This window comes from Callorhinus ursinus, unplaced genomic scaffold (assembly GCF_003265705.2).
Source record: "Callorhinus ursinus isolate GAN/ISIS: 27379988/994484 unplaced genomic scaffold, GSC_fseal_2.0 scaffold1, whole genome shotgun sequence".
NCBI lineage: Eukaryota > Metazoa > Chordata > Mammalia > Carnivora > Otariidae > Callorhinus > Callorhinus ursinus.
Window position 1 is genome coordinate 39512693 of NW_027397063.1, and position 24895 is coordinate 39537587.

At 36.3% G+C, this 24895-nt stretch overlaps 1 protein-coding gene across 10 annotated transcripts in view; it reads right to left on the minus strand.

Moving 5' to 3' along the window:
* ABI3BP (ABI family member 3 binding protein) overlaps nt 1-24895 on the minus strand; it is a 238011-nt gene that overhangs the window by 64202 nt on the left and 148914 nt on the right. For 2 of the 10 annotated variants that reach the window (XM_073892686.1, XM_073892668.1), the window contains 18 exons: nt 23444-23524; nt 22963-22998; nt 17981-18040; nt 17082-17165; nt 15723-15767; nt 14808-14891; nt 13611-13670; nt 12776-12859; nt 11352-11408; nt 10280-10336; nt 9319-9402; nt 8651-8710; nt 5960-6034; nt 4848-4904; nt 4117-4188; nt 3603-3650; nt 2781-2846; nt 635-709 (listed from right to left, as the gene is read on the minus strand). In XM_073892686.1, the coding sequence (XP_073748787.1) occupies nt 635-709; nt 2781-2846; nt 3603-3650; nt 4117-4188; nt 4848-4904; nt 5960-6034; nt 8651-8710; nt 9319-9402; nt 10280-10336; nt 11352-11408; nt 12776-12859; nt 13611-13670; nt 14808-14891; nt 15723-15767; nt 17082-17165; nt 17981-18040; nt 22963-22998; nt 23444-23524 (1185 nt within the window). Of the gene's footprint in view, nt 1-634; nt 710-2750; nt 2847-3602; nt 3651-4107; nt 4189-4847; nt 4905-5959; nt 6035-8650; nt 8711-9318; nt 9403-10279; nt 10337-11351; nt 11409-12775; nt 12860-13610; nt 13671-14807; nt 14892-15722; nt 15768-17081; nt 17166-17980; nt 18041-22962; nt 22999-23443; nt 23525-24895 lie in introns of all 10 variants that reach the window. The other 8 variants (XM_073892674.1, XM_073892666.1, XM_073892688.1 and 5 more) reach the window with 6 other exon arrangements.

Sequence of the window (24895 nt, forward strand, 5' to 3'; positions counted from 1 at the left end):
GATGATGAACTTTTTTTAAGACATGTCAAATTCATGATATCCCCCAACAGAGATCCTCCAAGGCAGTTGGAGAAATTGGACAAGATCTTGGTTGAGAAGTTAGGGTTCAATTTAATCATTCAAATAAAAGCCTCTTGAAAAGAATGCAAAATAGTTTATAATGACTCTTGTTTGGTCCTTACCAAAATTTTACAGCAAAACCACCAAAGCCATATTATATAATCATTGTTATAGGAGAGAATAGATATACATATAAAACAGATTTCCATGACATACTGTTAAATAAAATCTACTGAAAGTTAAAAAAAAAAGAAGTGATTGGCAGGAGGAGGCACATTCAAGGACCATGGAAGGGACAGGTATTCTCAAGCTCAGAGAGGCAATGGGGGTAGGCAGTCTACTCTTTTAAGAAATTCCATTCTTCTCCAGCTCCCTCTTCAAATAATGTAACCACAGGGAAGCTTTCTGGAATAAGCTATTCCAATAACATACTTCTTAATAAAGTTCAAAAATAAATATTTTTAAGGTTTCAAAGGAAGACTCATTTTACAAGAGTTAAAAACCCAACTCGCTACAATTCAATAGAATAATTCCACTAATATCAAACTCTTCAGAATACAAAATATGTATTTACCTGGCTGTGTTTGTGGGATTCTTGGACGTGGAGATGTTTTTGGTTTGGGAGGAGCACGCGGTGTCTGCTTGGGAGCTAAAAGAAAGAACATAGATTTGGAGGGCTTGGAGCTCTTGAGTGCTTCAAGAATCACAGTATCTAAGCTTCTAGGATCTCAAAGATGAAGACCTAAATACACAGCAATTAATGCAATTAAAGCTCCTAAAGAACCACAAAATATAGGAAGATAAATTTATTATTATTGGAAAACAAAACAAGAAAGTACATTAAATGATGTCTAAGATATTCAGCTGGCAAATGAAACTGTTAGAATTTCAGAAATATCTACTTCAAATACCTTGTAAATAGATTTAAAATAAATTTCATAATAACAAGAATTCATCCTTATTACAAGTTTACACTATTTTACCAGAATATCCCAGTATAATATTTTAAGTGCAGAGGAGTACAATTTCTTCTAAAAACAGAGTTAGCATGTTACATTCCAAATATACCTAGAAAATAAATGCATTTTAATAGCAGTGCTAATGGAAAAATCTTATTAAACAAAACACAGTTTTCATTGGTCATACTGGGGAAGAAAAACTGAACAGAAATTGAAAGGATACATTCCTGAGAAAGTTATTCCTTTCTTGGGCAATTCCTAAAGTAGTTCTAGGACATTCACTGTAAAAACCCAATTGTATCTTTACCAAGAAAATTTGAAGTATATCCTGCTGGAGGAAAGGAATAATCAAACGTGATGTTGCAGCTTGTAGAAACACCTCATTTGGACTGTCTCAAGTGTGTTTGGTATAAACAGCTTAGGAGAAACAAAATGTTTTTCAAGTCCACCAAGTTTCAGGCACGTTAAGGAAAGCTTGCTGAAAATAAGAGTTTTTAGATACTAGAAGTTTCTAAAGAGTCTGCATGCAGAGTGGTTTCAGTGGACTCTTCAAGTGGAATCGCCTGTAGAGAAATGAACACCAAGATATGCAGGAGATTGTACTAGTCTAGGAACCTGAAGATTTAGAACTCCCTTTGCTAATCACTCAGTCTATCGCCTCATGTTCTCCATCAAAAGTAACAGGACTCTTAAGGGCCCTTCCAATCCTGAAATTCTGATTCTAGAGTTTCTTTCAATCTTGCAATTTTTTTCACTCTCAACTTCCTTGCTTGCTGAAGTTCCTGATAGGCTATTTTCTTCTCCCAGGGTATGAGGTAGGTATCACTAAGAGTACTTTCAATTAAACATTTCCATCATATCCATTAATACAGCTATTTAAGAAACTTGGGAAAGTTAGAGATAACTGGCAGATTCAGTTAATGCAGTTAGTGTGAAATTTCAGTAAAAATAAACTGTAGAGTTTAAAAGGCAAAATTTAATAAGAGATTTTAGAGGATAATGTATAAAGTTAATATTCATATCTCCTTTGGAAATAGACCCATGTGAAATAGTTTAACGATAATCAAAACACCAGTTTGGATTTATTTTTTATAAACTATCAGTCCAAGAAAACCTATAGATATTGAGAGAATTTTTCCTCGTAAGAAGCAGCACATTTAGTTATTCATGTTGGTGATTTATTTTCCTGTATTTCAAATTCCACCATTAAGTAAGCGAACTAGCTGGTTTGACTCAGTTTCTCTTATTTACATGCAGAAAGGCCAAACTGCTGCAAGAAGAGGAGTAGAAAGAAGTAAAGGACTTGAGTTATGATAATGTGATTGGCCAGTTGTACCCTTTTATGTGTTTCGCACAGTGAAATCTGTTTCTGGAGGTTTCTGTTAATCTCAAACACAACTTAAATACCTTAAGATATTTTGTACATGACCACAGAACTTGTAAAAGTTCTAGTCAAGATGATAAAATATTTTAAATTAGGATATTTATATTTTAAAATGGAATATAAATGTTCTTCCCCAGAAACATTACTATGTCCTGTTTGAAACACTTGCCGAGTAGCTGAGAATGGTTTTTCAGCCAGAATACTCACAACGCTGTCATGTGAATGGCTGTAGCTTATGGATAGAAGTGGGGCATCAGAAAAGTAGGATTGCCTGGCAAAGAATGTAAGCAGAGTGACTAACTTAGGCTTTCTGTCTTTCCATTCTTATGAAGTCTGCAAACACTCACCTTCTACATGAAATACAAAATAATATTTACCCGGCTCGGTCGAAGGCTCATCTGGGCTGGGTAGGATTATAGTTTGGGAAGGCAGAGGAGATGTCTCTATGGCAATTGAAGGAAAGTATCTGGGGTTACGATAGTGCTTCACAAATTTTGAGTACAGATAGATGACAGAAAGGATGGTTGCAATTAAAAAAAAAAGGAAAGAAAATTACAGCTCTGCAGCAAAATAGCATTCCTACTTCTTCATAATGCATTTAGTTTAAAAAATCCTTAGATGCCAGATTCCAAAATACTTTCAAAGTAAGCAATATCCTTACTTTTTAAATCCTCACTTCAAACTAATACTTCCTCAACAATCCTAGAAAGATATATTTAGTAGTAACCTTAAGGGGAAAACCAAAGTAATAAAAAATGTTAAAGCATGAGCCAGTGAAGAAACATTGGATTTCACTTAAAATTAGAGCAAAAAAAAAAAAAAAATCAAACATGTAAATGAATGTGATGGAATGACTGTTAATGGAAAATATGTTGCTAGAGCAGAAAGTAAAAATGGATCACCATACAAAAAGAAAATTGAAATATTCAACACAATACAAGCTGGCAGAATGTTCAATGTTAGGAAAAAGATGCTTTAGGTTTGACAGTTTCATTGACTTAAGTAGAGAAAGAGACCAACATCTAGGTACAAAACAGAAGAGACTTTTTGGACAATGGTTATGAATAGAAGCACCTAGAAAGAAAATTAACTGCCATGACGAAGAATGATGTTGCAACATGAATTCACAATGAAAGAGAACCTGAGGTTCTCAGGTGACGGTGGCAATGAGGACAAAAGCTGCTGAGGTGTGTCATTACCTAGCGTGGTCTCGGGTGGTTCAGACACATTTGTAATAGATTCCACAACTGTATCAAAACAAAGGAGAACAATTTTAGAAAACTTTAAGATGCTAAGCTATAGTCAACCCTTTCCTTCTTGAATATCAACACCCCTCATTCTCAGAAATTTGCATCATATTTTTACAGATAGGACAATGGGTTTAGAGAAGAAAAGAGAGAGAACCAAGGGGGAAATCCTCTTCTGTCATACTAATTCTCCAACTAATTTTAATATTTTAACTGTCATTAACTGGCTGTCTAATGCTATTATGCCTCAATATTTTGATACCATAGAGAAAGCAAAATTTCTGTATTCAGAGATCAATTATCATTGTAGTTTGAAGACCCCAAGGATTTGGGAAGCTACTGCTCTTCAAATGAATTCCATTGTAGAACAAGTACTACAGCTTGAACTTTCACATTCCATGGATATAACAGATGTTAATTAAAAATTTGTTGAATGAATGAATCAAAGCATGAAAACCTTTACCACCTCCAGTCTTTGGTTCCTCTGGACTGAGTGGTGCTTTGGCAGAGGGGTACAGATAATCTGTTACAGTTGGTGCTATGGAATAAACAGGGAATGGCTGGTTAGTGGTGGGCAGGGCATCACACACTGTCATAGGACACTGTATTTAATTTGAAAACAGCGGTTTGTTATCTTAAGTTGGTACATTCATCAGAATACATAACATTTAGGTAGATTAGGAAGATGACTGCAATTTAAGAGGGCAGAGATGAAGGTGGAAAATCAAGGCAAGTGTTCAGTGTGGGCATGTGTACACACACCACAACCAGCAGTGTCTTCAGCAACTTCTACCTGGAGCAAAGCAGGTAATGTCACTTCCTTACATGTTTTAAGGATTCTAGTAAGAAAAAGACAAAGAGTGAGTCCTTGAAAAGCATAAGGATGAATACTAAAAACAATAGAAACATGAAAACTAGGATGTGCATATTCATATTTAAAGAATGGTCAGAATATTAAAAAATTAAATCTCACATTCAGAGTGAAAGGGAGCTAAGGCAATTGTGAAACTTGCATAGCAATATACCAGGCACCAGCACAATGTGCTGTATGTAACATGTGACTTTTAAGATTCACTGGACGAACACAGACAAGATGTGAGGAGCTACGAAATGTCACAAAGTGTGAGGACATCCAAAGATGACTTCGGAAATGAGATGGAAATGCACATATATCTGTGCATTGGGAAACATTTTTACCTAGAGCTTCCTTTGATGACTCAGTGCTTAATGTAACCGATTCCAGGACTTCAGAAACTAGCAAAGAACACAAAATGATATAGTTGATCAAGGATGGGTTGTCGGCAGCATCAAATGAATGCATACAAACTAAGTATTTAGAAAAGCATCTTGTGGGGTGCCTGGGTGGCTCAGTTGGTTAAGCGACTGCCTTCGGCTCAGGTCATGATCCTGGAGTCCCGGGATCGAGTCCCGCATTGGGCTCCCTGCTAAGCAGGGAGTCTGCTTCTCCCTCTGACCCTCTCATGCTCTCTCTCTCTATCTCATTCTCTCTCTCTCAAATAAATAAATAAAATCTTTAAAAAAAGTGTCTTGCACCTATAGAAGCTCAATGTTGGCTGTTAGGATAACAACAATATTATTAATGACACTGAGGGAAGCTCCAATAACTGAATTGAAGTCACAATTTTCTAACTGTTGTAGGTAACTATTAACAAGTAGACGTTTACCGTCATGAGCACCAAAATGTCATTTAGCTAATTACAAGATGCACAAAGGAGATGAAAAGAAATTATAATCCTAAACTAGAAAAAAAGTAAGATCTTGTGTTTCAAAATATATGTCAGGGTTAGTAACCACAATGCTAACTTAAAATATTTGTTTTCAATTTTGAAGGGCAATACTATATAGGGTGGTTTTGTTATCTTTACTGAAGTGAGCACTTTCTCCTTCCTTGATGGTCACAACCGAACTAGCATTCTTTTCACATAGCAGAGCACAAATTTAACTTATTACTAAAGAGAACTACAAGCTTGTAGTGAAACATAAGAATAATGAATAAAATCAGTTCTTCTAAGTGGTTTTATTGACTACTTAATCACATACTTGATTATTCTCTATGTGATACAGAGTAAACACAATGAAATGAAGTATGTTTATCAGTTGAATAGCAATTACTATGAATAAATTACCAAGTTAATACCAGTATGCAATCACGGAAAGAGCATGTACATATATAGAGTTATTAAATGTGTATTATTTGTTTTTTATATTTAGAAATCAACACTTGGAATAATTGGAATATGTCCCTTGAAGCTCACATTGTACCCAGACAGTTAAAACAGTCTAATTACCAGGTTGACTCTGTGTCATTTCTAGGCTTGGTGATGTCACTGGTTTCAAAATAAGAGTTTGCAGTTCAGTGGGAGCTGAAAGAAGAGCATCTAAGTTGTCAAAGTAATTACGGATATTTCACAGATTTTAGATAAAGGTAGCAATGAACTGAAATGCACAGATCTTCAAAATCACAGGGCTATGGAGAGCCATGCAGAGTATACATTATTTAAAGCAGCCATTGGCAAACTATGGTCCTCGCAATCCAGCCCTTTGCCTGACCTGTGAGCTAAGAATGGCTTTTGTATTTTTCTGTGATGGAAAAAAATTAAAAGTAATATTTTATGACATGTGAAAATGGTATAAAATCCAAGTAACGCTTTATTGGAACACAACCACACCCACAAACTAAGATGATTCAAGGCATATTTACATATCATTTACATGTTGCTTTTGGTTGCCTTCAATTGAGATACTACATTAGAATCAAGTATTTGTACTTCTGAAACAAATAACGCAACATACTTTAAGAAAAAAGAAAAAGAAGAAGATAGCAGGAGAGGAAGAATGAAGGGGAGTAAGTCAGAAGGGGAGACGAACCATGAGAGATGATGGTCTCTGAAAAACAAACTGAGGGTTCTAGAGGGGAGGAGGGTAGGGGGATGGGTTAGCCTGGTGATGGGTATTAAAGAGGGCACGTACTGCATGGAGCACTGGGTGTTATACGCAAATAATGAATCATGGAACACTACATCCAAAACTAATGATGTAATATATGGTGATTAACATAACAATAAAAAATTTAAAAAAAGAATCAAGTATTTGTGACAGAGACTGAATGGCCTACAAAGTATAAAATATTTACCATCTGACATCGTTATATAAAAAATTTGGGAAAAAAAATAGGTTCTCACTGACTTTTATATCTGAATCTGAATTCCCACGAGGGCTTTCTAAGAGCTTCCTACCACTGATTTTATGAGCTTATCATTACCAAAATGTTTAGTACCATCTAGGAGTGCTTTGTTCTGTGTTCTAGTTTGAGTTTTCATTTTATTTTTGCTATTCCTACCCTTCCATCTACTAATAGGTATTGAGTTTTTGTTTTATTTTTGCTATTCCTACCCTTCCATCTACTCAATAGGTACTAAGTTTTCATTTTATTTTTGCTATTCCTACCCTTCCATCTACTAATGCAAAAAACTGAAGTTATTTCAAAGTCCAACTGTTATCTATCAGTCCACATAAATCTTTGACTTGTTTAAATATTTTCTCTACATATTTTTAACCACTCAATAAGCTGCTTCTATATGAGCAAATTGCCTTATATCTAAAACAACAACAAAAACCCCTTGAAAACAGGGTTTCCTCACAATTCTATTGTACTCTTTTCAAGAAGTAAAACATGTTCTTACTTTTGATCTCTACCTCTGTTCCTCACCTCACCCCATCCACTCAACTGTTAATATGGGGCTGGGAACACAGAAGGCAAGGAAATTTTTATTTACTAAGCCAAAGAAGTACTGCTAATTTTTAAAAAGATAAATGGAATGGTAAGAGAGCTGAATAAGATACAACTTTTGTTGGAGACAATCCTTATGCAGGACACATGATGATTTTGGCTACCCTAGATCTCTCCCAACCATGAACCTTCTGGTCAATATGCGATTGTAAAGATGCTAACCACAATTTGTGCCTCCTCTCTCTTAGAGGGCATAGAGGTGGGAAGTGAAAGTTAACAAGCCACATCATTGTCACTCCTGGGATCCAACTGCAATAAGCCAGAAGGACTCAAACTAGGAAATCATTGAGTTTCTTGGTTTCAACTGTGAAACTTTGGGAAGTTTAAAGTTTGGGAGGAGAATGGATTTTTTTCCCCCATGTTTTTGAAACTCCAGGAAGAAAATCTTGGGTTGCTATTGTGTTTATAGGTCTAGAAACCTCAAAAGCATTGTACATAGACCTATGTTTTCTAAGACATATTAGGTTTTCTTGAGTTTATTACCTAAGTTTGAAAATTTTTACTTTATGAATCTAATTTGCTTATCACCACTAAGGGTGTTTTGAAAATGAAAATAACAAAATTTATTAATTAAAGGAATAGGAATAGATATCAATATAATTAGATGCTCAGAGATTCTTACTTGGCAAAGATTAAGAACCAATATTAAACTGTGGTGGAAGATAAAGAATAACCAAATTCATCCATGGTGAGGAAATCCTGTAACTTAGATTTACTAGGATTGGCACACCCAGGAAACAATTTTTTTTGGTATTTAATAATTTAAAGGGGGGAAATCATCTTTTAAATTAGGAAGAGAATAATGAGAATGTCTCAAAAATCTTATAGAAAGTAAGTTGCTCAGAAAAATTTCATGGTATTTAATTATCATCATTTTATAGCTCTAAATACCAAATAGATGGGTTGTAATTTGGACTTCAGACACTTCCCTGCATCAGATAATGAAATTTTAAATGGGGTTTCATGGCAGATAGATTTCCTCACCTGGGTCCAGGGACATCTGTTAAAAACAAGAGGTAGCACTTCAATTAAGAATCTTGACTAAGATTCTTAATCTTAAGATGAAGATTAAGATGAAGTATGAAACAAAACAACAGCAGTCTAAGGAAGCAGGGGCAACTCTGGCCGTGACAGTGATCGACTATCATATGAATAAAAAAGCATATGATGAGGTCACAAAAATCATTACCTAATGCTGTTTCTGGAGCCTGAGAACTATGAATAACAGGTTCAAAGCTTGTAGCAGGAACTAACCAAAAGCAACAACATGAACATGAGAAAGTTTAAACACGTAGAAAATCTTAATTTTTCTTTCAAAACTTTAGCTTCAAATGACAATTTTTTTAAACTTTTGAATTGACAGGAAGCAGTTTCTTTTTGAGGATTTGGTCACACTAGTTAGGAACTATTCATTGTAGAAGGTAGTCACAAACTTTAAATTCTGCATGAGGTTTTTCTAGGTGTTTGATTTTCTGATTCTAACCAATATAAAAGTTTGCTTTGGAAATTCTGTTTAGGCAATAGATATATGAAAATATGTATGAAAGTAACTTGTTGCAGTTTTTGAAAGCTGAAAAAAAAACCCTATGTTTATGTAATCATGACCACAATAAATAGACCATGTGTTTAAATGCAGATATAGCAATAAATAGCTATGAGTAACTATGCCAATCTTGCTTTAAACACATCTTTAAAGAGACCAAAAATTTCACTCAAAAATTACTTGTTAACCATACCTCATGCTTTGACTTTTAGAGAACATGAAGGCTGTTACTTCCCATCAGAGGCATTTCCCTGAGACCCCACTGGGACGGACTGCTAGGGTTCACCCCTCAAACCATGGAATAACATATTTACCCTGTTTGGTCTGAGGTGTCTCAGGGCTTGATGTGGTTTTAGGTCTGGGACGTGGACGACGGGTTCGTTGTACTGTTTTAGGAGCTGAAGGATGAAACTTTGGATTACTCCAGTGAAGGTGGTTTTGGAAATAAGGCCCTAGATTTTCTAAAATGCATCATATTGCCTTGAAGTTCAAGGCATATGTATCTCAAGATTGAAATATTTTCTCCTATTTTGTTAACTATTTTTTTTAATCACCAAAGATTCTTGAGAGAGAAAACTCACACATAAAGTTAAGTCAAGGAGTGAGGAAACTCATAAATCTCTAGCTTTAAAAGAAGGTAATTACGGACTCTAGCCATGCTGTAGGTAGCGGGGTTATAGGTTTCACACCAAGAAATAGAACTTTTCCAAAGAATCTATGATACCATGCGAATTGTTATCATTTGCTTGGTCAAGAGAAGATACAGACATTACCGACTTTAAAACTCAGCTTTAAATTTGAGCCCTGTTTAGACAAAAATAAATAAAACAGGCTCAAGATTACATAGTTGACAGATATTCCTAGGTCCATGCATAGCTTTTAAAAACAATAGATAACTTCTTTTAAGAGTTTTCAGTGCCCTTGGGGCACTTGGGTGGCTCAGTCGTTAAGTATCTGCCTTTGGCTCAGGTCATGATCCCAGGATCCTGGGATCCAGCCCCGCATCAGGCTCCCTCCTTGGCATGAAGCCTGCTTCTCCCTCCCCCACTCTCCCTGCTTGTGTTCCCTCTCTCGCTGTGTCTCTGTCAAATAAATAAATAAAATCTTTAAAAAAAAAAGTTTTCAATGCCCTTAAGAAGAAAAAAAAAAATGAAGTTGAAGGACAGCAGATTACAAAACAGTTTTATAAAGCTGGTGACGAAGTGATTATGATTATGATAGAATGGGTTGATGATGAGCAGGAAAAAACTGTTGAAGAATGCAGAATATCATTACCTAATGTTTCTGGAGCCTTGGTTCTAAGAGTGACGGGTTCAAGGGCTGTAGGAAGAACTGGTAAAAAATAATAAACCAAAGAGATTTTAAAAATTCACTTGAAGACTAACCGTGCAAAAGTCAATTTTTAAGCTTTAGGACTGACAGAAAAGAAACACTTACTCTGAAGATTTGACCATACTCTGGCAAAGTACCCATTAATCTCATAAAATAGATACAGCATTGTACTCTGTGAAATATCACTGTGATCCATAAGAAGTTCTCCTAGATGTTTGAATATCTGATCATTGCTAATATGTAAAACTTTGCTAGACTAACTTTTTTACACATTTATATATATTTATACTTTGCTAACTCTACTGGAAAAAGCATTTGTCATTCTACTAGTACTTCTGTACAAGTTGAGACAAATGCTTATTATTTAAATAATCATGGGTATAATAATGAGCTTATTTATTTGAAAGCATGAGGATCAATACATAAAGCAGTGTGCTCATCAATGTTTCAGAGTAGTCTTTGACTCAAGAAAAGTTAAGAAACACTGTTAAATTCTCTTAGCAAAGAAGAAAGAATCATCCTACTCTATCACAAAAGCCTATTATTTAAACTTTCAAGACTTAGACACATTTAAAATTTTGACAATGAACTAAAAACCTTGTTTTTTGAAACAATAGATCCATCAGTATAATCACACAGATCCTAATGCAATAAAAAATGATTCAAGAACATGGTATTTCTGCAATCAATGAAGGGTAAGCAGTGCAAATAAGGGATGGAAATTCATGTTTGAAACAAAGCTTGAAGTAGTCAGTGCTGTTTTGGCACATACACATGATCACATGAAACAACAATGAACAAGTTACATGGCACTTTGATGCCTTGCAATTAGCATATTCACAGTTTTCTTAAGTTTAACAGATGATATAGAGCTTAGCGTAATTTCAAGGTGAAGACTGCAATGGAAGACAACAGAGGGTGTTAAAATGGTTTTAAGGTGCCGCAGGACCTGTGGCCACACTGGTATGACAATGGGCAGGAAAAGCACTATTTGAAGGACACACATTCTCATTACCCACGATTTCTGGAGCTTTAGTTCTAAGAGGGCCAGGTTCAAAATCTGTAGTAGGAACTAATGAAAAGCAATGAAATAAACACTTGTGAAAAGTCAGCAAATTAAATCTAACCAGTATAACATTGCTTCAATAAATGTATAGCAACTAAATTTTTTTCTGAAATTAAATACTTAAAGATTTGGCCATCCTATAACCAGGTAAACATTCTTTTAGGAAATAGTCAGTGATAGCCTACATAGTCTGCTAAGCATCTCAAAGTCAACACAATATTCTCTTAGGTGTTTAAGTACCCAATTCCAACTATTGCCCTAGGAAACTTGTTTAAACATTTTACCAGATATATACTAATAAAAGTGTTCTGGCAATTGTTGCCTTTTCTGTGGAAGCTTTAAGAAGATAGGATGTCTAAATAAGATGGACACAGTAAATGGCCTTTATGTTTGAAAGGAGGCATAGAAAAGAACAAAGCAAAGCTAACCATGCTCATCTTGTTGAGAACTCATGAGTAGAAATGGGCTGAGAACTCACATGATGCAAAGGTATTCAACTAATTAGGATAAGGAACAACCACTCAGTGTGTGGTGCCCAGTAGAGCAGCCCTCTGCTCTAAACACAAAAATGTGGTACCCTATACATGTGGAAGAGGTTGCAGGAAAGACCATGAATGCTTCTAGGTTCAGATCCAAACTTCTGAGTCATACCTTCAAGAACTTTCTTCAACTGCTCTTAGGGACCCTTCCAAACTCACTATCATTACCACTTAAAAGCAGTACTTCCCTTGTTCCAGGAGGCCTGTGCCCTCAGGCTGGCCTCAATACCTACTTTTTGCCTCTGTTCAATTCTAAGATTTCCCGCTTTCTTCCTAACTCCTCATTCCTGGCCTTCACAAACTTCTCTCTAATTGCATAGGGGTTTATAACACTTGCAAAAAAATAATCTTGATTGGCACGACACATTGCCTTGGTTCAATCTTTGAATGTTTCCTATTGGGGCAGGTTTTGACTTTGACTATAGTAGAGACTGAGAAGTAAAAACAAGCTACCTACATCTGTGATATCCTCACAGCTGTTGATGTAGCTCTGGGGGGAAATAAAAGGCACTTAATGTTTCTTAAAATAAAGATAATTGGTTCTATTTAAGACATTTTGTCTTCTAGAGAAGTATGGAATGAAATAAGCAAGAGTAACAAAATACATATTAAAATAGACGATCTTTATGCACAAAGCATGAGGAACCCAGTTGCCATAGATGTCTCCCCAAACAATGTTTTCCTTTGCTAAGTCAATGGTGGGATCAGTGTAGATCATCTTGTGCCTTCACCAGTTACTGGGCTCACATGGGCTATCACTCCTCCCACCGGCATCAATCCCAGACTCCCAAGAGCTGGTAAGATTCACTCCTTTAACCAGAAACCCACAATTACCCAGTTTTGTTTGAGGTGCTTCAGAAGTTGGTGTAGTTTTATGTTTGGGATGTGGACGACGGGTCCGTTTTGATGTTTTAGGAGCTGAAGAAAGAAAACCTTTGGTTACTACAGAGTCCATAGTTTAGAAGCTAAGGGTAGCATGACACATGACTCCAGGTTTTCTAAAGTTACATTAGTAAATTTGTCTTATCAACCTTTTAATTTGAAACTTTCACCCTTAATATAGTAATATATATTCTTTTATAAATGCAAGTTCATTGAGAATGAGTCATACAGCATTAAGTTATTAATTCAAGAAGTGAAATAGTGTTCATAGTTCTCTTCTATTGAACAAAAGGGTAAGTCCCACTGCAGAAATATTATGGGGCAGCCATAGTCAGATACAAACTCTGACAGCTTACTAAGATAAGGCCATATAATTAATTAAAATATTTATCAAAGGACAGATATTAGAGAGTTAAAAAAAAAAAAGAACTTCAGATGCACAAAGAAATTTCCTGATACCATAACAGTCAGTAGCATCAAAGGAACTGCTTTTTAAACCCAGCTTTAACAAAACATGGTTAAAAAGCACATGAGATGACAGAACAATTTCAGGTGGTTACTTGTACAACAGATGACCTGAGTTAGGTTTATGCATGACTCTCTTAAAAACAAGGGATAACTTGTTTTAAGAGTCAGAGTCCTCAAAATTTTAGGATAAAGAATTTCATGGAGTGACAACAGAGGATGATGTAGTCCTTATGAAGTAAAAGAACCTGTAGCTATGATGTTGATGGAATGAGTGTGAAATCAGAAGGGAAGGTACTTACTGAGGAGCATGTGTTATTACCTTGTGTTGTTACCCATGTCTCAGTTCTGAACACAACAGGTTCAAGGTCTGCAGTAGGAACTGACCAAAAGTATTAAAAATAAACAAAATGATTGCTTAAAAATTTAAAAACCCTCAAAACATTTACTTCAAAATGAATCTTATTCATATACTTTCTAGAACTATGTAGCAACTTCTAAAAACTGTTCAACTAAAAATGTAGACCACCAATTTCCTAAAATTTGGCCATACCTAAGTGAGGTAACTATTTCCTTATTCCTCCTTTGATGATCTGATTCTAACTAATGAGTCAAAGCAGGATGTGTGGGTATTACTAACAACTTAACTTTGGAAAGAATGGGAGGCTGCAGCATGATGAACTGAGCAGGTTATCCCTTCATTCTAAGCAAAGAAGGAACATGCCTTCATGTGCAACAAAGAGCTTACAAATGTCCACTTGATCAAATCTCAACTGCTCCATCAAATGCCTAAGAATCTCTATCATGAGAATCCATGGACCAATCAAGATTCAGAAAGATTTGACTATCACTGTCTAGTGAGACATCTTTTATACTAGTACTACAGTTAGACTTTCTCCTTTGGTTGGTCTCACTTATATCCACTCTTTCTGATTTTATTCCTACCTCTCTTTCTACTTATCTGTGTACTACGGTGGTTTCAAGGCTCCACTGTTTATCTTTTCCAGACCTACATATTTATGTACCTAGCACATTTTGTTGATAGCACCCAGAAATCAATCTTGATCTTGTCTTTGCATACATGCTGTCTAATGCCATCTATCTTATCTTTTGTTCTTACCTTTCTTGCAGGTTTGACGACTAAAACATGTCTCCCACACCTAATTTATACCCCCAAAGGTGCTAATATGACCTGGGGATACTGAAGATACTATTTGTTAATTTGAACTGAATATGCCTAATTTTTCTAAAGAAGTTTTATTTTCAAGACATAAATGGAAATTAATAAAATGTACAGTGACAGAATAAGATTTCACTCAAGAAGCATGAGGCATTCAGTTGCCCCACAGATTTCCCAATACTGTGTTCCTCTTGCCATCTCTGTAGTGGGAACTGCTGTTTAACACAAGTTATATCTTTACTTTTATGGGGCCTATTCATTACTTCCAAACACTGGAATTACTCTTGAGACCCTGTTGGGTTAGGCTGCTGAAACTCTAAACCAGGAACACTTGTTTACCTGGTTTGAACTCAGAAGCTTCAAGACTTGGTGTGGTTTTTGGTCTGGGACGTGGACGACGTGTCTGTTGTGATGTTTCAGAGGCTGAAGGAAGAAATTGTAGGGTTACTACACAACCACATTACTTCAGTTCTGGAAGCAATGAGAGGTGAAAATATGATTCTAGATTTTCTACAACTTGTTAGACATGTGCCTTTTTAGTTTGAGATTTTTGTCATGTATACTTCTTATATAATTTCTTTTACCATACAAGATTCTTTGGAGAAAAAAAATCCCTCTTTAATTCAAGAAATAAAGATTAGTAATTATAATCGAGGTGTCATAGAGTGGGTTAATTGGGCAACATAAAGGTTAAGAACCATTGCTAAATTTTAATGTATTATGAAGGATGGTCATATTATATCTGAGATTTATAATTCCAATTTTTTCATCTTTCCACACTTTCTATGTAACTACTAAAACAAGAACAAACATCATTACCTAAATAGAAATAAAACAAAACAATATCACACAAATAGAAAAATAAAAGGTAGAAACATAGATGTGAGATAAATGGATCCTCTTGGCCCCATGATAGCTATTATTTGGCTTTATCTGCCTTTATAGATAAGAGGTAGAAACCCATAGTATGTTTGAAAATGAGTTTTTTTTTTTTTTTACCACCAAGATGGCTTAAATAAAACACAAAATAACGTGAACAAATTTCAAATAGGTTACATGGCAAATAAATGTCCTGAAGTACGTTCATGTATGACTGGTTCTCTTAAAAATGGCAGATAGTTTTAAGAGTTTTCATAATTTTAAGAATGTAAATGAATGTCCAAAAAGAATGACATATGGTCACATAAAACAAGATGAAACTCTAGGTTTGACAAAAGCAGAGTAAATCTTGTTGAAAAGATAATATATTATTACCTAATGTTGTTCCTGGGGCCTCAGGTTCAAGAACTGTAGCAGGAACTGCCCCCAAAATACAGTAAATTAAAGAAATTTTAAAACACATGAAAAGTCAGAACATTCACATCTAAGCAAATCTACTTGTGTATCAATCCTTCTACAAAAACAAACAAAAAAAATTAACCTCCTAACTGAAGGAAAGAGTAGGTGATTCTTCTTTGAAGATTTGGCCAAACTATAGTCATAGTCTTAGGCTTAGCCTTTGAACTATCTTGATTGTCTTAAAGAAGTCAACATGAAATTCTGCTAGGTTTTAGCTAATGGATTCTGATATAGAAAACTCTGCACTAGAACATATTCTTATTCATTGACCTAACATACAGTTAGAAAAGAAATTGTCTTTTAAAAAATCTGATCAATCTGTATTTCTATGGAAGCTGAAAATGTATACTTACTATGTTTAAGTAAACATGGATACAATAAACAGTTTATAAGTTTGAAACAGATATAAAAGCTAATCATTGAAGTGGACTATGTTGATCATTCTGAGAACTCATCCAAACCATGGCACATGAGAGCAGAATAAAGATGGTCACTCAGTCTGTAATACTCAGGAGAGCATCTGTCTGGCTTTATCTGAAGCCCAGATAAAGCAGAAATCAAAGACAGTTGATGTCTCTGTATCAAAACTAAACTCCTGAATTAGGTCCTCAAAATTCTCTTTCAGTTGGCTGTCTGGACTCTTCCAAATGCAGCATCATCAATAACCTTGTTTTGGCCATCTAGAAGTAGGACAGTCTGTTTTAGGCACACTGGACTGCCACTGTGGCTAACCCTCTACCACCTTACATGTCTAGCCCTTCTGCCTTGGTTCACTTTTCCCTCCATTTATTGAAATCCTTTAGTAGGCCCAACGTCCAAGTCTAGTCAACCTTGATCTTTTCCTCTTTGCAACGTCAATATTTAATGTATCATGCAAACATATACCCAACTCTACTGTTTTAGAAAGTCTCCCACTGCTGGCATATCACCCACAATTGTCAATATTGGTCCAAAAATATACAAGGGACTTATAATTTTTTGTTTACTTGAACTGAATATATTAGCTCTGCTAAGGAAGATGTATAATAAAATTTGAATGGAAGTTGATAGCAAGAAATATACTAAATGCATATCAAAGAAGACTCTCACATAGAGTAAGATATTCTGGTACCAAATATATTGCACCCAGCCACATTCTCTGACACCCCGGCAAAGCAGACATTACTGATCATGGCTCATGACCTCACACTTAGAGCCACTAACAGCTTGGCACTGTTTTGGGTTCCTACTGGGACTACTTGGGCTCACCCTTAAACCAAGGAATCACACATTTACCGGATTTGGTCTGAGGTACTTGAAGGCTTGGTGTGGTTTTAGGTCTGGGACGTGGACGACGGGGTCTTTGTGATGTTTTAGTAGCTGAAGAAAGAAAAGCTTTGCGTTACTCTAGGTCTTAAGGCTCTGGATTCTGAGGAGAGGTTTTTCCAAGAGCTGTTAAGATTTTCAAAAGTTACAGGACATTTTCTGTAATTTAATATTTTTAATGCTTTTATGGCAATGTGTCTTCTTTTTATCATTGGTGGTATTTTGCCCGCAAGCTCATGTATGTAGCTCAGTTTTTCATTCAAGGCATAAAGATTAGCACTTGTAATTAAACACTCACAGAATTTCCTCATTGGGGAAAAAATGGGAAGGAGGGCTCAACTCTGGTGCTAGGGAGGGGAGGTTAGGGTCACACTGAGGGCTCGTCATTTAAAATTTTGGGTTTAGGTAATTTCCTATTTGTCAAGTTAGTAATAAAACATGTCATTACTTAAAGCACCAACAAAGAAACAAACATATCATGCAAATAATTTTTTAAAAACTTAGCAACCTAGACAGGCAAAGGAGCGTAAGAATAGCTATTACTGTTGATCAGCCTAGATAAGAAACAGATCCCAATTTGTTTTAAATTTGGCTTTAACACAGAACACTGTTCAATGAAGCACGAGATAACATGACAATGACAAACATACCAAATGGAACCAATGTTTTGGATTAAGCTAATGTCTGCTCTCATAAAAACAATAGGAAACTTGTTTTTAAGAGGCTTCAGGATTCTTCAGATGAAGTGACTGAATGGCAACAGAGGATGATGGTGGCTGTCTCATGAAGGAGGAAAAGCCAGGAAATGGAGACTGAACGGAATGTACAATAAGCAGCAAAAGCATTTGGGAATTGCACAGAATCGTTACCTAATATTGTCCCAGATGTCTCAGTTCTAAGAGTAATAGGTTCAAGGTCTGTAACAGGAACTGAAGTAATAAAATAAGCAAAAGAGGTTTTTAAAAAATGTATAAGGAGCTATGAAATTCACTTCAAAATGTATTTTGTCAGTATAGTATTTCATCTAGAATTATTACTTTAATTTCTAGATGAAGTAGACTGTGGAGTGAACTGTATCTCCCCCAAATTCCTATGTTGAAGCCTTAACTCCCAAATGTGACTGTATTTGGAGATAGGAGCTTTGAAGAGGCAATTAAGATTAGATGGGGTTTTAAGAGTAGGTCCCTAATCCAGTATGACTGATGACCTTATAAGAATAGAGAGACACATAAGGGATGCTCACACATAGAGGAAAGGCCATGTGAGGACACAGCAAAATGAGGCCATCTACAAGCCAAGGAGAAAGGCCTCAGGAGACATTAAAACTGCTAATACCATCATCTTAAATTTCCAGCCTCCAGAGCTGTGAGAAATCGATTTCTATTGTTTAAGCCAACCGGTCTATGTTGTTATGGCAGCCTTAGCAAGCTAATACAAAGGGAAGTCAATTGTTTTGTCCAGACTTTGCTAAACTACAGTTCAGGACTTCTTCGTCTCATGAGATAGTCATTACTTGTAGTCTCTGTTTAGCACCACAAGAGGGAAACAGTTCTACTAGTTAGTACTTGATTATTTGCATCTAACATGGTAGACTCTAGGACATTTTTAGGCTTTTACCTAAATACATTCCTAACCATCTTGAAAAGCATGTAAAAGACTAACTTGCACTTTAGTGGGTGCTGAATAAAGAAGACATCTACTATGTTTATCAAATTATGGTTGCAGAAAGAATTCCTACAGATCCAAGCAGCCATCACACAAATAACCAAAAATGGCTACGATGATCTTGCTGAGAACTCAGCTTTGGAAAGATCTTGTGACTTGTGTCCAAAGAAGGGTATTCAAGAGGACCAAGTCAGGGGCACCACTCGGTCTTTGGCATCCAGTAAAGCAGCCGTCCACTCTCGGTACAGGGAAAACTTCATCCAGTGTGGAAAGAAAATGTTTCTGATGCTTGTGACAACAACATCAGACTCCTGAATGGAACATTCAAGCCCTCCTTCAATTTCTTGTGGTTTTATCCAAATGTGGAATCACCAACAAGAAGTTTTGACTGACTCTCCAAAGAAGAAGAACCTCTGCCCCTCTGGTTCCCGCTAGATATATCCTTTTTTTTTTTTTTTTTTTTGTCTTTGTTCACTCTCACCTGTCCACTTGTACAAATTCTGATGTGACATCAAGACTTAAACTCCTTTCCTGACCTACTGAGGTCCAAAATGATGCTTTACTTCTTTAAGACCTTATATGATGAGCCTAACACTTAATGTTGAAATACCCCCCAAAATCTTCAATTTGCAAAAACACCCTGCCTTATTTTCCTTCTGTAGGCTTTGTATGCAGAAAAAGGTTCTGTGTTCAGCTAGCCTGAAGATGAAGTAAAACGTGTTTCCTACTACCCTGAGCTAGAGGAAACATTATATATCTTCCGAACATGTACTACTCGCCAACCCTGAAGGCGGAAGGACTCTTCATGATTCCCTCACTAGAGGGTATGTGGGTTTACACTTTCAGCCAGTAACAGGCTCTCAGGCTCCGAAACCAAGGACTGAGGTTTCATCTGGCGTAGTCCCAGGTTCATCTGGACTTGGGGTGGTTTTAAGTTTGGTTTGTGAATGAAGTGTCCATTGGGATGTTTTTGGAAGTGGAAAAAGATAAGGTTTATGGTTCTGCAAATTATGAGGTTTAAGAAAATTCTTTGTTTTCTACGGCTTGACAGATTTTTCTTGAGTTTCATAAAATTTATGTTTCTAGTGTGAAAAATTTGCCCCTACTATGCTACTGTATCTTCTTCTGTTATTGATACTTTGGGGGGCAAAATTGACATAAAAATGAAGTTATTAATTCAGAGAGTCAAGATTGGTATTTTTTATCATTTTTTTAAAGATTTTATTTTTTAAAGTAATCTCTACACTCAGCGTGGGGCTCAAACCTGTGACCCCAAGATCAAGAGTCACACACTCCACTGACTGAGCTAGGCAAGCACCCCTTTATCATATCATCATACCATATCATGCAGTCCCCCCACTGCATTAAAAAGGTTAAAAATCATTTCTAAACTATGGTGGAGAGTAAGGGGTAGTCAGATTTACCCTAAGGATGGGGCTTACTATTTAAACTTACTATGTTTGACTACAGTGTCTGTTAGACAATTCACTAAAAACATGTTACTCAAAAGTTAACAAAAAAACAGGTAGATAAAAAAGATATATGTACAAAGGATATATTAAGAAACTTCCCTGTCACAGCTTGGTTAGCATAGATCAGGATCAGGTGCTCACATGAATATATGAAATTTGCCTTAACAGAGAATTCAGATTAAGCTGAAAATAGAAGGTGGCATGAAAAAAATTTAAAGTAAGTTACAGGGCGGGAAGATATCCCAAACTAGATTCAGGCATGGATTTCTTAAGAACAAGAAGTAATTTGTTTTATGCATGTTCAACTCAAAAGATAAAGAATGTAAGTGAATGGCAATGAGTGGAATGGGTTTGACAATGAGCAGGAAAAGCTCTTCCTGAAGGTTAGAAAGTGGCATTACCAAATGCAGTCCCTGGAGCCCCTTTCTTAGGAGTGACTGGTTTAAGGACTATAGCAGGAACTGACCGAAAATAGTAAAAAAAAAAAAAGAAAAAAAGAAATGTTAAACATTTACACAATCTCAGAACTGCAAAAATAATTGCACCTAAGTAATAATTCATCTGGAGTACAAAGCAAAATCTATTAACTTTCTGAGTTGAGGGATATGGAGTCTCTCTGCACTTGGGTACCAATTTATCACTTAGTAGGGGTTATCTTTGTAGTAGACAATTGTCCCTGTGAAGTGCCCGTGAAGTGTCTCACTCTTTCATGATCCTAGTGTCAGTGTACCAAATACCTAGTGTACCAAAATAGACCATACCAGTCTTGCTGGAAACTCATCTTTGGAAAGAGACAACAAACTTTGCCTCATAGGATTAGGCTTTTAGGATTAGGATTAGGCTCCTAAGAGAGCAGGATAAGGGGCAGGCTCTCAGTCTGAGCTTTAGCAGGGTAAGCGGGGAAAGCATGACCATATACAGATACTGATGATTCTCACATGAAATTCAAACTCCTAAGTCCAACATTCAAAATACCTTTTCAGCTGGTCCTTTGGGCCCATTTAGCTGCAGCAGCCTCAGGGAAATGTTCTGATCAACACTTAGAAACCGGACAGCCTCAACTGCTCAGAGAAGCCTCTGTCTCTCCTCACCGGCCCTGCCCATGTGTCCGTCTCTTGCGTACTTCCCCATCCTCCTACTCCCCAGTCACCCAGATCTACGGTGATTTCAACGCTCAGTCCTTCCCTTATTGTTTCTTTAAATCAAGGGTTGACAAATGATGGCCCATAGGCCAAATCTCACCCATGGCTTATTTTCATATAGCCCATGAGAGCTAAGGATGACTTTTTTCCATTCTTTAAGTGGTTGTAAAAAAAACAAAAGGAAAAATATGCAAAATATGCTCACAAAGCCCCAAATATTGACTATCTAGCCCTTTATAGAAAATGTTTGCCAACTTCTGCCCTAGACCTTCATTATGCCTTAACTTTGTAGTTAACAAGAAATAATCTCTACCTCTTAAACCAATAATTCATTATATGTTAATTGAATTCAAATTTAAAAAAATGGAAAAAATGGAAAAAAATGAAGTACTGACAATAGTGCCTGGCACATAACAACAACAACTTCTTATTTACCCAAACATACATTCGTTCTGTAGCTATTTCATTCTACCACATATGTTCAATATTTAAAGGATGAATAGAATTGAATGAGAAATCAAACATTTAGAGAGAAGATTCTAATTCACAAGCGTAAGTAATTCAGCTACCACCTAAAGCCCCCCAACCACGTTCTCACTGGCTACTCTAGAGTAGAAAAAGCTGCTAACCCTGACTTGCTCCCTCATTTTCTCTGGACCCCACGGGATGGGCTTAGTCAGGATTTACACATTTACACAGTTCAGTCTGAAGGGCTTCAGGACTCCTGTGGTTTCAGGTTTGGGACGCGGATGATGAGTTTGTTGAGGCACTTTGGGAGCTGAAGGAAGAAAACCTCAGGTTAAGAGAGTGTTCTGAGGGCTAGAAGCTGTGGATAGGAGTATACTAGTTCTAATTTCTGAAGTGTCAGAAAATTTTTCCTCTGAGCTTAAGATATTTGCTTCCATTTCAATAACTGTCTCTTTATGTCATTCACACTACTCTGGAAGACAAAAGTCACGCAGAAACATGAGTTTATATGTCAAGGATATTTTCATAAGGATCTCTAAATGAAAAAAAGTTCCAAAACTTCACTGAGTTATGGCGGTGGCAGTGAAGGTGTAGGGTAAATTTAAACTAATGATGGCACTTTAAATTAGCATTGAGCATATTTTCTATTTCGGCCTTTACTGAAAGAAGACCACATCATTACCTAAAATGGCAAAACAAAACCAAAACGATGCACAAAATAAAAACGTAGGAATTTAGATCTGCTCAAGAATTATGTCACACTGTAACAGCTGTGACAATACTCAGCCTAGATCAAGGATAGATATCTTCACCCCCAGCCCCCATATGTTTGAAACTCAGAAAAATAGGTTACATGGAGGTGAGATGCCATAAATTCACACGAACTACGTTGCAGACGCATAATCTAGACTAAGTTTGTATTTGGCTCTTTTGAAAACAAATGAGTGATTTTCATACTCTCCAATAGATTAAGGAGTAACTGAATGACAATAGAGGATGACATGCGAGTCTTGTGAAGCAGAAGCAGCTATGGTTATGACGGTGATGGAATGGGTTTCAAATGAGCGGGGAAAGCAGATGCTGATGGACATAATGTGTCATTACCTAGTGTGGTCACTGGAGCCTCCGTTCTAAGTATAACTGGTTCAAAGATTGTGGTAGGAACGGATCAAAATCAATGAGAGAAACCAAAGAGATTTTTATGAACGCATGAAATGTCAGAAACTTCATTTTACCAGTAAAAATAATGCTTCTATGCCTTCTAAGGGGGAAAGAGCAGGGGAAAGATGGCTTACACTCTGTTTAATACCAAGAAGCAGGAAGCATGGGAATGGGACGAAGCAGGGGTGGGGAGAAGGGGGTCACCCTAAAGTCTGTTTACCGCACATACTACAGATAGCCAAAAGGAAGCTGATACCACACTCACTGAGAGACTAAACCCTTAGCAAAAAGAGTGGCATTTGATATAAAAAGGTAAGGAAGAACCTCTGTTTGTGATACTATATTACACTAGGTATCCTCAGAATTTAGGGTCCCAACTGGGGTAGACTGCTTGAATTCCTTAAACTGGAAACCACATATTTACCCAGTTTGGTCTGAGGTACTTCTGGATGGGATGTGGTTTTAGCTTTGGGGCGTGGACGACGAGGTCTCTTTGTTGTTGTAGCTGAAGGAAGAAAATTTAGGATTAATATAGTGTTGATGGCTCCATAAACTCTAAATAAGATGATATCACATAGCTAAGCTTTCTAAAATTTGTCAGTTTGAGTGGTGAGAGCTTTGCTACTTTGGTTTGATATTTTCTCCTTTAGTATATTAATAGGTTTCCTTTTAAAATTGAGAGTTCGCCAAAGATTAAAAATTATAATACAATTATGTTTAAGAAATGAAGATGGGGAACTGTCATTTCTTTGAAAGTGTCCCTAATCCAAAATTGGTTACAAATTGCTCCTAAAATATGATGACGTGAGAGAAGTTCAAACAACCCTAGGGTATTCACTTCTAATTATGATTTAAAGTGACAAGGCTTGGGCAAATTTTCCACTTGGTAATTTACTAGAATAAGCATAAAAAATTTGCTGAAACATCCACGAAGTGAAAAAAAGTTAGGGAGAACTTCAAATATAGAAAGTAAGATGGCCTAAAGAAAATTTATGGTATCGTAATCGATACTGTATTGGTGGTCTAAGGAGGGGATATATGGAGAATCATATTCGGACCTTAGCTCTAATAACAGTACTGTTTAAACAGAGACTCAGATTGACATGATGCAGTCTGAAGCTGGGATGTGGGGCAGATAGTGGTCTTTATTAAGTCCATACACATTTCTGTTAGAAAGAAAGCCTTTTACACTGTAAGCTGAATACTGTAATAGGATGATGACAAATTATGACATCATCATCTATATAGTACCACAGAGAACCTTGACAATAAGAAAAAGCACATGCTAACAGACATAAATGATCATTACCTAAATATGTCCCAGGAGTAATAGGCTCAGAGTCTGTAGCAAGCAATGATCAAAAGTAATTGAAAAAAGAAATGTCAAACACATGAGAAAAGTCATCAAACTCTCTTGAAAATGAACTTCACCTGGTGGCACAGGTTCTACAACTAAAAAGCAAAAATTTTAAAGTTCTGAGGTGAGGGTACAAAGATATTTGTTCTTATGAAACGGTTATATCCTTAGTATCTCCACATGGCTCCAAGTTTTGCTTGTTTTTATATTATCTGATAACACAACAACAATAAAAAAAATGCTGCTTAGAAAAATCTCTAGGCATCTGTCTAGGAACATTAAGATTAAAAATTATGAGAAAAGAATGTGAAACTATAATTTATTGGAAAACAAGGCCCTAGGTCATGACAGATGAAACAGTTGATATATTTAAGCAGATACTGTAATGAATAACCAAAACAGATTTGTTGTTGTTGTTGTTGTTGTTGTTGAGAGTCCACTTTGGAAGAAGACCAAGACTTCTGTCCAAACAAAGTCATATAAAAGAACAAGATACAGAGGAGCAGCGTCAAAACTTGT